Genomic DNA, 12,237 nt, shown 5'->3' on the forward strand with positions numbered 1-12,237 from the left:
AACTCCCCCCCCCCCACTAATTCCACCATAACACCAATCCCATCACGGCTACTGCTGAATTTGCTACTGTAGTGGTGGCAGCAGGAAAAAATAGGGAATGAAGGCACCAGATCCCATCTGATCTTGGAAGCTAGGCAGGGTCTGCCCTGGTTAAAACTTGACTGGGAGACAGTGAACAAATATCTGGTGCTGTACGGCTAGGCTATGGCCCAGTACATACAGGGCCTCTGTGATGACCTCGTTACATACTAGGGTTGCCTCAGGGTGGAGTGCCCACGCGCCCTGCAACCCTAGCATGTGTTGTGGGCGTAATAATGGCGGCATCCTGTATACAGTTTCCGCCAGAGGGAAGCTGCGTGGTTTGGCGGCTGCGGCTTCCCTCTGGTGGAAAAACGTGCCGGCAGGCTGCCATTTTTCAGCGGTCTGTACCATGCCTATATTTCAGAGAAGGGACTGGAAAAAGCACTTCTGCATATTCCTTGCCTAAGGAAACCCTATGAAATTCATGAAGCTGTTATAAGTCAACAGGTGACTTGAAGGTACATGCACACACATACATGTTTCTACCCAAACAGGTTGCATGCCCACCTTGTGCCTGATTTACCAATGGAATCACTCCCTGAGGAGCATGCTTCTACTTATAAAAAAGATACACAGGGAACAGCTTGCTCCTTCTTTTCTAGGGAAAATGGTGGGCTCAGGGATTGCTGCCACAATCCCTTGAAGCTCATCACAATCTGCAGTGCGATGGGTCTGCCCCCTTTGAGGGCTGCCAGTGCAGCATCCCAGTCCCCTAAAGTTGCTGTAACTGATAAAACATCAAATTACAACAAAAATAAAAAATATACAGCATGCAAATCTTCGCAGCTCCATTGGCTTCTTCATCAGACAAAAGATGTTGAAAAAAAAACCAGACTGAAGAAGTTTCTCTTGTATGATTTTTAAACATCTTTTACCTGATGAGGAAGCAGTGGAGCTTCAAAAGCTTGCATGATGGATGTATTTTGTGTTTTTCAGGTGACCAATAAAGGCAACACTCTGTTCTAGATTTTGGATTTTGTTCTATTTTGCAGTATGGCCAACACGGCTACCCCTGAATATGTTTCCTGATAAACATCAAAACATTCATGAAAAATGATTCCTTCTGCTGTTAGGAATTTGTGGAAGAAGAAGAAAAAAATTATAATAATTATAATAGTATTATTTTTGGCTGCTCCCAGACAGAAAATCAGGAGTGGATATCTTTTGGAAGGATTTCTTTTCTCCTTTCTTCCAGGGAGTTCAAAATGGTGTATGAGATTTTCACTCCCATTTTACACTGCCCCAAATCCTATGGTGTGGGTGAAAGGCAGTGACTGACCTTACTGAGCTTCATGGCTAAGTAAGACTAAGCAGGGCCTTCGTTCTGTCACATTTTAACCATTCAGCCACCCCATCTGAAGGACTGTGGGTTTGGCCCTTATGATGAATATCTTTCTTAAACCTATGCTGAAAGGCAACCTACTGCTGAATGTGGAGAGCATGCAAGACTGCTGTTATTCAGTGGTGAGAGAAAGATACTGCCCATGCTTAGGGGTACTTTTATCTCCAGATTATGAGACTCATTCCTGCTACTAGATAACATGTTTTGATTTTGTTTAAATTATTATTTTGATCTGGAATTATTTAAATTGCTTATATTGCTTTATCCATTTGCTGCTCAGAGATCTCAGCGTTAAAACGAGAGATTAAAATATGTTAATAAATAATGTAAAGATACTGAAAACCGACTACTAGGTTGAATCCTGGAGTGCATGTAGAATGTAGAAAGAATGCAATTTGACACCACTTTTAAGTGAGGATTTGTAGTTCTGCGAGGTCTTCAGGCTTCTTTGCCAAAGAATATTGGGCCCTCACAAAACTATAAATCCCAGGATTTTGTAGGATGGAGGCAAATGGTGTCAAGCTGCATTATTTCTATGGTGTAGATGAACCCCTGGTGAAGTTTGGCACAAATGAAGTGGAAGACGGGGCATGAGAGTGGGGAATAGGCATGAAAGGAGGAAAGGAAGGAAGCAGTAAAAACAGCCACTGATTTCTATAAAAAGATGGAAATAAAATAAAGGAGTTGATTATTATGTGCAAGTGGTATGACACTGACATATCTGCATCATGAGGGATGTGAGTGTCTTAGTCCAGGTAAGGCAGTCTGGCAGTTGCTGCTCTCTTTTTGTCTTCTATTTGTCCCCAAAAGTTTGGTCTGCCTCCCCTAGGGAATTCTGTTACGTGGAGATGAGGAAGTCTCCCTGCCCCATGAGCTCCACATGTTTGATGTTTTCTGGGCTGTGTGTGTCTCTGTGCAGAATCCCTCACATCAGCTTTTGAGAGTGTTCTCTCATCCTGGTTTTCTGGGAGGAAGATGTTTCATAGCAAGAATAAACAATGCTGTCATTCATACCTGATACAGTCTGTAAACAAGGAGCTGAACTAGGATCTACCTTCCAGCATCTTGCTGATTAGGTCTTCTCCTGTAGAATGGCCAGAGCATAGAATCAGAGAAAGAAGAGACCTCAAGAACCATGTAGTCCAACCCCCTGCCATGCAGGAACACAGTATCAAAGCACTTTTGACAGGTGGCCATTCAGCCAAAGAAGGACACTGCATCACTCTCCCAGGGAGTGTGTTCTGTCAAACAGCTCTTACTGTCAGGAAATTCTTCCTAATATCAAACTGGAGTCACTTTTCCTGGAGTTTGCAACCATTTTCTGTGTCCTATTCTCTGGCGCAGCAGAAAACAACTTTGCTACATCCTCAGTATGGCATCCCTTTAAATACTTAAACAGGGCTATCATAACGCCTCTTAACTGTCTCTTCCCCAGGCTAAATATACCCAGCTCCCTAAGTCTCTCCTCATAGGGCTTTATGGTTTCCAGACCCTTCACCATTTTGGTTGCCAGCCTTTTCTGACAACATCATCTACACAGTGAGAGAAGTTCATCTGCAAGGTTTCTAATGCACTTGGTTAGTGTCAATAAATAAATAAATAATAAAATAAAATAAAATAAAAACAGATACTGAAGCCAGAAACTGACACAGGTTGAATAAGCACCCACATTTTCCCTCAGATGCTATCAATTTTGGCCACAGCTTCTGGTTCCCTCAGTTCAGTCCCCTTCGAGGAAGAACATGGCAAGCCCTGGAAGTCACATTTAAATATGACAGATGACCAGGGAAAGAGAAGCTCAGAAAAATAAACAGTCTCTTTGGAAAACATGCAGAATAGCTTCCTGTTTTTCTCTTCCATCATTGGCGGGGCCAGAGCATAGAAAAAGCCCTCTTCACTCTAGGCCTTGACTAACACACCTGAAGAGGTGTGCATGGCCTGTCCCTTAAATAACAATCAGATGTCTGGAAACCTGACAGCATAGCTTCTTAACTGCAAAAGATATAGCACTTATTTCCTGCTGCTCTCCAAACAGCTAACTCTTCTTAAAAGCTGAGCTATTAGGCCGCCTTGTGTTTGACCAGAGTCAACAGTGGGGTAAATATGAGCACTGAGCAAGGATAGGCCAAGACATTTTGCTGCCTAAGGGAAAGCAGCAAATGGAGCACCTATCTACCCAGCTCCTGGAGTCAATGGTACACAGTGCTCAGTGCCAGCCAAGTTATTTTGGCACCAGAGACAGAAAATCCTTGCTAGCACTTCTCCCTTTTCCAGGCACAAAGGATACAATCATAACAAATTCGATAGCGTAACAATTTGCTGCTCTATCATGACACCTAAACCAGTTGTCTAAGCTGGCTCCCTCACTTTCTGTAATATCAGGGCTGGTCCTGACCATGGGAAACAATGCCCTTTTATCATAGCACTTTCCCTACTGGAGAGAGGAAGTGGGTGGGGAAGGAATGCTATCATCTGCCTGCAGCTGAAGATTATGTTGAGCAAACAAACCCTTAAGCAAGTAAAGTCCACTACATGAAGGCTAAAGATATGTGATATGCAGCTCAGTCCCCTCAACGGAATGTTAAAATACTATTATAATAATGCTCAGCTCATACTCTTGGTGGTGGTGATTGTTTTGAGAAGGCTCTGTTCATTAAACTTCAAGATGCTTAGGTAGAAGAAGGCCCGCTTTACATCCTCATGCTCCTAGCAATCTTGGAGGATCTTGAGATGGGTTATCCAGCCCTACAATTTGGCAGACTGAAGCAGCTGCCTTGAGCGTCACATCCTAATGAGCAAGAGATGGCAATGAAGTACTCAAAGGATAAAGCCATCTTAAACCAAGGTTGCTGCTTTCAGGGGCTGCAGAGAACATTGGCCCATGGCCAATGCTGAACAAAGATTCAGTTGCCAATCCAGCTGTCTTTTTGTACATGGAACAGGGGAGGAAACCATCTTGTATCCTCTGGCTGACAGTTGTCAACCTAGTCCTGGCTGACTGGAGTAAATGTCCACCAGAGGACCTGAGTATATGGGGTGGATTATATGGGAAGAAATGATCTTGTAGGTAACCTGGATCCAAACCTTGTAGGGCTTTAAAGGTAATAGCTAACACTTTATACCCTGCCTGGCAACTAACTGGCAGCCATACCTTACCAGGTGTAAATGATATACTAGGGCCCAGTACACCGCCAACAAGCGGTGTACCAGCACCGATACTAGGGTTAGGGATCATGTGACAACCACACGGTCCCTAACCTAGTATACAGAAGCGGCGTAACAATGGTGGTGTCCCATCCATACGGGCGCCGCCAGCGTGATGTAAACGTCTTGTGGCATCCGCACAGCACTGCACATTGCTTACATTGTGAGTGTGCCAGTGGCGCACTCGCAACATCATTGCGGTGCCCAAAAAAGAACCCAGAAATACTTGGTTCGTTTTCCTCCGCAGTGACAGTGAGCCATTTGGGGGCTGCACTGTTCCTGTGGAAGAAAATAGGCTGCCGGCAGGCTGCACTTTTGGGGCGGTCTGTCCCGAGCCTAGATCAGTGGTTCCCAAAATTTGGTCCTCCAAGTGTTTTGGACTTCAACTCCCAGAAGTCCCAGTCAGCAGTCAGGAATTCTGGCAGATGAAATCAAAAACATCTGGAGGACCAAAGGGCCTGAAAAGCTTGGCCAAAATAAAGCTGCTTTGGGTCACTTTGGAGGTTTGCTGTTTTAATGATAAATGGGTCCCTAAGAGGCTGGAAGCTGTGCCAAAGCCGAGCATAGCTTTGTTGCAGCTTCTGGCTTCTTAAGATGCATGTGTTATTTAAACAGCATACCTCCAAAGTGACCCGAAGCAGTTTTATTTTGGCCAGTCTGTTCAGATCCAAAGTCTGGGAATCACTGTACTAAGTTTAAAGAAACAGCAGGGAGTTCCCTCTCTTCACGTTCTATCATTCCTTTCCAACTCACGATGGTGCTCTAAACTCCAAAATCTGATACACAAATTTAGAAATACAGGGCCTCTCCGTCAGCCACATTAACAGAAAACAAGACAGCCAACTGAGAAGTAACACCTGGACTCCTAAACCTGAAAAAGCATGTTACACAGCCTGCACCACAGCAATGAGAGCTGCCTAGAGACCATTTACTGCTAATGACCAAAATGCTAACTCTTACCTAACAATGGCTATCAACAGTATGCTAGGCAAATATTTAAAGCATGGCCCTGAGCCAGAAAAACGTTGTCTTCTACTAGGTGGACACTGGAAATGAAGGAGAAATCAGGGGCTGGTAGATTATCAGAAAGAAGTGGAGTCAATGGCCACAGAGAAGAGCGGGATGTGAAGATCAAGAGGGGTTTTCTTTAAAAGGAGGACAGGAAGAGGAGGAGGTCAAGGAGAAGAGTGAAATGATTTAGACAAGAGAGAAGCAAAGGCCATTCCTGCCAGAGAGTGAAGGAAAATGAAAAGGTTGCAGACCATGGAGATAAGGAAGGCCAGCATGGTGTAGTGGTTTGAGCATTGGATTTCCACTCTGGAGACCAGGGTTCAAATCTCTGCTCAAGCATTAAAAACCCACTGGGTGACCTTGGGCAAGTCACACTCTCACTTTCAGAGGATGGCAATAGCAAACCTTCTCTGGAAAAACTTGCCAAGAAAACCCTATGGGTCTTAGGAGCCTTAGGGTCGCCATGAGTCAAAAATGACTTGGAGGTACACAAAAACAACAACAATAGAGATAGGAGAAAGAGTGGTGGTGAAGAGACAGAAAACAGGCTAACAATTATGGTACTGAGGGAGTGAGAAGGTGCAAAAGGGAGAAGACAGGAGGGGTGGCTAGAGATGTAAAATTTCTTGAATGTTTAAGTCATGGGAAGAACTCAGGGTTTTCCTTCCATTTTTTCTGGAGACATGTCCCTACACAATTTTCAGAAAAAGTTGAAGAAATACAGTATGAGCACCTTTTACAGATTGAAAATCACTTTGCCACTTTAAGAACATAAAATACAGTCAGCCCTTCTTATACACAGATTTTTATACACTGATTCAAGCATCCATGGTTTGAAAATGTTCAAAAAAAAAGGATAAATTTCAAATATCAAACCTTGATTTTCCATTTTTTATAAGGGACACCATTTTGCTATGTCATTAATGTCTCTTCCAACTCTATGATTCTATGATTCTATTTAATGGGACTTGAGCATCCACGGACTTTGTTATTCACAGGGGATCTTGGAACAAAACCCCAGCAGATAACAAGGCTCCACTGCATTACTTGGTTTAGTAGAAAGTTATCAAGTCTGGCAGAAAGTTCAGTTTATTCACAAAATAATTACAAATGGAATTTACCTTTTAAATTTACAGTGAGCCCTTGGTCTCCATTGGGGTTTGGTTCCAGGACCCCCACTGATTCCAAAATCCATGGATGCTCAAGTCCCATTAAATACAAAGGCATAATAAAATGGTTTCCCTTATATAAAATGGCAAAATTAAGGATTGCTTTTTGGAAATTATATATTGTGTTGGATATTTTGAAGCAGTGGATTGTTGAATCTGTGGATAAAGAGAGTCAACTGCATTTTATCTTATTTTAAGGAAAGCCTGAATTGTAAGGAAGCTTTTTGGTTTCACCAGTTTATGATAGTCAAGGAACAGAAGGAACCATCAAACTTACCAAAACAAGGAAAATTTCTTTGTCTCTTATAGTCCCCATAGTGCCAAGTAGATATAAAGCACTTATTATCTTAAAAGAATGAAAAAAAGGAAACCAGGACCAGAAATTGAAATTATCTCATGCTGTGATTCTAATGTTATCTGATGAAGGGGAACTAGCATTCCCCCCTCCATGTGCTAGGGACCAGTAGCACATTTGTGCCCACCGGCTACAACCATTTCTTTCTTCACATCACTATGGACTATCAGCCAATGGCTTATTCACTGGTCCTGGTCCAAGGTCCACTACTCTGAGTAGCACTACTGTACAGAGCGGGATCTTGTAGCACCTTTGAGACTGAGCGAAAGAAGTTGTAGCATAGGCTTTAGCAGACTTGATCTATGTCCTCAGGTGCATGGAGTGAACTGGTGCCTAGGAAGGACTGTTACTGCTGTACATAGTGTTACATAAAAAATGTACATGCTACATGGTTTTTAGAAAAATGTAGGGGACTAAACATATGGATACCTTCTCTTAAACATCTTATTCATCATTCTATTCCATAACCCTCTTTTCCCAATTTTTCCGGAAAAATAAGGTTTCAGGAAAATCTGGTGTTTTTCTCTGAATTATCTGAATAAATGTGGAGAGCGACATGAAGCCATTATAGAGCTAAGTGAGACAGAGAGAATAGGATCCCCCCCTTTTTCCTTCCTTTTTTCCTTTTTTTTGCAGAGATGTTCTGAAAAGAGACAGTGAGAGGATCATAGTAACATTGACCAGAGGAGAAACAGGACCTGGCCAAAGACTTGAGTTATAAGCAAGAGTGGATCTTTGGGAGCTTGAGAGGAAAAATGAGCAGGAGTGTTAGACTGGGTAGTGGAAGAGTTGGATTCATGTCATCACAGAGCCACAAAGCCGCTCTGATAGCCTTGGTATTATTATTATTATTATTATTATTATTATTATTATTATTATTATTCAAATGGGGTTGCCTTTCAGCTGGTCACTTTCTCTCAGAAATTATTAATTATTATTATTTTCCATGGGACTATATCTTCCAGAATCTCCCAGCCAGCATGGTTGTGGGCCATGAAGTCTAAGGTACTGTGGGAGCAGAAGAAGGCCAGTTTTTCCAAACCCTGCAAAAGAAACTACATCATTTCCTGAAGCTATGTTGGTTGGGGGATTCCGGATGTTGCAGTCCACAAAGGCAACATTCCCAAACTCTGTGCGTAACTATCCAAAGTCTTTTTAGGCCTTCTAGTAGTCCATCAGCAGCCCATCCTAGAGATACAACTCTGTGCTTAACTATCCAAAGTCTTTTTAGGCCTTCTAGTAGTCCACCAGCAGCCCATCCAAGAGATACAATGTCAGAGAGATATTTATTACTGCAAAAAGCTGCCAATTTCTACCAAAGGGCTCTGTTCCTTGCTCCTAACCCTGTGTCCCTATCCTCCAAGGCAATACTGTGTTAGGTTACATGATTACTCATGGATATTTTGCAGGCCTGGGGGGGGGGGGGGGACATTGTATATTGTCTGTCTCTCTTTTGAAAGAAGCCCTCCTGAATCTCCACTCAAATTGTTTCTGTCTATAGTGGGATATTTCTTTTCATAGGAAGTTCCTAACTGTGAGGATTTTCTAACTTATTTGAGTCTTACTGCATGGTTAGGAATAATATACTGCAAAGTGAGGGAACAGGGCAGCACTTTATGCAGACATACCATTATCTATGGCGGGATACATACCGCCATATAGTACGTATAGGATACGTACTAGGGTTAGGAAGGGGCGGTGCTTCCGCACCCCCCTAACCCTAGTACGTATCCTATACGTACAAGATGGCGGCGCCCCTTCCACATGGGCGCCGCCATCTTTACGTATCGGACGCTGAGCGTCCATACGTGTTGCAGCCTTTATGACGTAGCGAGTGCGCCCCTGGCGCCTCGCTACGTCACAAACGCAACTGAAAAAGAAGCTCCATTTTGGAGCTTCTTTTTCGGTCCGTGCGGGAGCTGCGCCGTCTGAAGGCTCCGGCTCCCCCACGGACCTACCGACGGCGGCGGCAGACCGCCGCAAAGCGGCGGTTTGTACCCCGCCTTTGTTAGACTGGAGGATGGTCATGTCCAGGGCTAGGTCAGCAATACAGAATGTCTTTTTTACAACTTCTCCTGCTCCCAGTCTTCATGCTGTTTTTGGGTCTTTCAAGACTGAGAACATTCCTCAGGTCAACCACATAACTGCACAAATGCAACATTTGATACCTTTTACAAGCTGTGGAATTTTGACTTTTTGCTTTTATCTTTTAGAAATAAAATATGCCCAGCCTCTATGGTTGGAAATATCTCTGGCTACAACCAATGCGACCTCAGACACCAGAAGGCTTCTGAATATCAGGGATGGGAAAGCCAAGGGCCTGTATGGCCTCCTGTCACTCTCCCCCTGATCACTAGCCAGAGAAGGGCAGAGGTTAAACTGCTGGGCTAAAATTTGGGAAGTGTGGGTTCAAATCTCTACTGAGCTATGAAAGTTGCTGGGTGGGCTTGGAGCTGTCATTTCCTCTCAGTCTGAATTTACTTCTAAGGGGGGGAAAGGATAGGAAGAATGTTAGGAGAAAGGATAAAAAGGAAAGCGAGGTAGTGGAAGGGAAGAAATGTATTAAGAGAAGGAATTTGGAATGGAAACTAGTAAAAAGTAATAGAAAGGAGGGTGAGGAAATTAGGAGGAGAGGAAGGAAATAGTTGGGAAGTGCAAGAAAGGAGGTTGGATGGAGGGATGGCTGATGCTTATTAGTTGTGAAATTATTAATATTACAATGTTATAAGTGTGTAAAACAAGACTAAAATAATATTATTTTAATATGTTTTAAGATGAATTGATGATCTGACATATATGTACATTGTATAGTATATATCCTTGATGATTGTTTATTGATTAATGTGTTGTGTGTTGTGAAGAACTGATTAATAAAATGTCTTTTATTTGCAAAAAGAAAAGAAAAAAGAATTTACTTCTTCAGGATCAAAGCCAAGTCAAGCTAAGCCAAACCAAGTAAGTTATAGTACTGTAGTACTAAATAAATATGCAAGCCAAGGATGAGCAGCACCTGAATTGATCTTTTGAAATGTCACAGAAAACGATGGAACATGACTTGTGGATCATATACAAATGCACAAGATCTGAGAGATGCTCCTCACATCCTCAATGGCATTGCAAGGAACACTGTGAGGCACTTTCTGATTATGGGATGCAATTGCCTGGGGTACATTTTGCAAAAGCCATGCTTGAAAGACATGAAGCCACATAGCAATACCAATTTTTGTATATTGAAATCCATTGATTCCCTCAATAAGATTATACCAGGTAGGCCTGGGTTGACTGAGTACAAGGCAGAGGAAATTAGGAGTCACACCACTCTCTTTCAAAGTGTCCAGACATGCACCTCTATTCAAATGTCTCTACTAGTTCTACTGGAATCACATTCCTCCAACATTTCACAGAGGAAAACCAGAATATCAGCGTGTGATCAAGATGACAAAAGATAAGGAAGAACATATGAAGAAGAACATACAAGCTGGGAGAGGCTGCAGCAGTTTGCTTTTGTCTGAGCCTTCTGGGAAGAGCAAGACTCCACCCCGTCTCTCATCTCTGCTGAGTTAACTGAACGCAAACTACAATAGATTTGTAGTTTATTATTCAGTTTGCAACAACTGAAATAAACTGAAGACAAGGGTGGAAAGTGAAGAGAAGAGAGAGAAACTGGAACATTTTTAAAGCAGGTGAAAAACTGGGAAGACGGAGGAATAATCAGTATTGTTCCTGCCAGATCTAGACAGTTAGAAGGTATGAACTATGTCTTGCCATGAAAAATAAATGCAGAAAAAGCTAACCCATCTCCCAGATATGATGCAGGCAAACTGAGCAAAATCAGCATATCTTTACATACTTCATTTTGAAGACAGATATTTTTGATGCAGAATTCAGATCCCTTTCATGCAGACCTTGACCATGCAAGGATACAAATTTTAAAGGTGGGGCGGGTGGAAATATTTGCTTGCAGATGATCTTCTGCTACATTAATTTCACCAGCTATTGAACACACAGGCCTACCTGGGAATTTCTAAGCCCCTGCTGGGATTTAAAGTGACTCCTTACCGTGAATGACGTCTTCTTCTCCGAGGAAAATCCTCGAGGTTCTTGATCGTCCTTAGCTTGATGAAGCAGGTGGGAGACTGGACAGGAAAGAGGACTGGAGAGTTGGGTGACTTTGGGGAAGTATCCTGGGGACCTCGAACCTGAGAGCTACTGGCATCATCATCATCGGACAGGAAGGCATCGTCATCTAAATTATCTTCTATGACTGTTTCAGGAATACTGGGAACTTTGTGATGCTTTTTTGCAGCCATGGCACTGTTCTTCTGTCTTCTGCAAGGTTTTCTAGGGAAGGGATGGGGCCTGTCTCTTAAACAGGCCGACAATGACAAGGGCTCCAAGAGTAGCACATAGCGTGTCCAGAGAGGAGGGAGAGAAAAAAGGGATGCTACAGAAGGACTGCTGGCTTTTACAGGGAGCCAAACAGAACATCAATACAGGGGAACAGGGGGATCCCCTGCCTACCCCTCTTCTTCAGTCTGTTTCCCTTGGACACAAAGGTCAGACTCCCTCCCAGTCTGCCAGAGCTGCAACAACAGGGGTCATCATTCTAGCCCCATGGATGCATCTGATTTTGAGGGGGATATCTTTTTTCCCTTGGGGATGGGGGAGAGAGAGGAAGGAGAGATTGCTAATTGTTGTAAAAGTTCCAGAGAGGATGGGCTCCTGTTGGGCTGCGCCAACGTGTATCTTGCGTTTCCTCTTTTGCTGGCTCCCTTCCTTGTCTTGCTCCAGATCCTGGCTGCCTGCAGCCTGGCACCTCCTGCTTCTTCCTGCTCAAGGTTTGCCCTGCCCAGCTCTCTCAAGCAAACCCACCATGTCCGCTCTCAAGGGAAGTGAAATGGGTCCCCACCAAGAGCAGGGCATCCGTCCACACTTGAACAACAGAGTCTCAACCGGCTGACAAACATCCCACCAGCAACAACAACAATAGCAGGAGCCTAGAAGAGTCAGGGACAGAAAGAACCAGCCGTGTGGGTTTTGTGCTTCTTGTCTTAGTTCTGTCGCTTACCGCTAAT

At 43.4% G+C, this 12,237-nt stretch overlaps 1 protein-coding gene across 1 annotated transcript in view; it reads right to left on the bottom strand.

The window, feature by feature from the left end:
* LOC149323087 (3',5'-cyclic-AMP phosphodiesterase 4B-like) overlaps window positions 1–11,784 on the bottom strand; it is a 144,401-nt gene extending 132,617 nt beyond the window's left edge. Inside the window, exon 1 of the mRNA XM_089487118.1 lies at window positions 11,222–11,784. Coding sequence (XP_089343244.1) covers window positions 11,222–11,472 — 251 coding nt within the window. The 5' untranslated portion in view covers window positions 11,473–11,784. The remainder of the gene's footprint in view (window positions 1–11,221) is intronic.
* Window positions 11,785–12,237: the final 453 nt, after the last annotated feature.

This window comes from Sceloporus occidentalis, unplaced genomic scaffold (assembly GCF_023333645.1).
Source record: "Sceloporus occidentalis isolate IW3139 unplaced genomic scaffold, rSceOcc1.0.p SCAF_1, whole genome shotgun sequence".
NCBI lineage: Eukaryota > Metazoa > Chordata > Lepidosauria > Squamata > Phrynosomatidae > Sceloporus > Sceloporus occidentalis.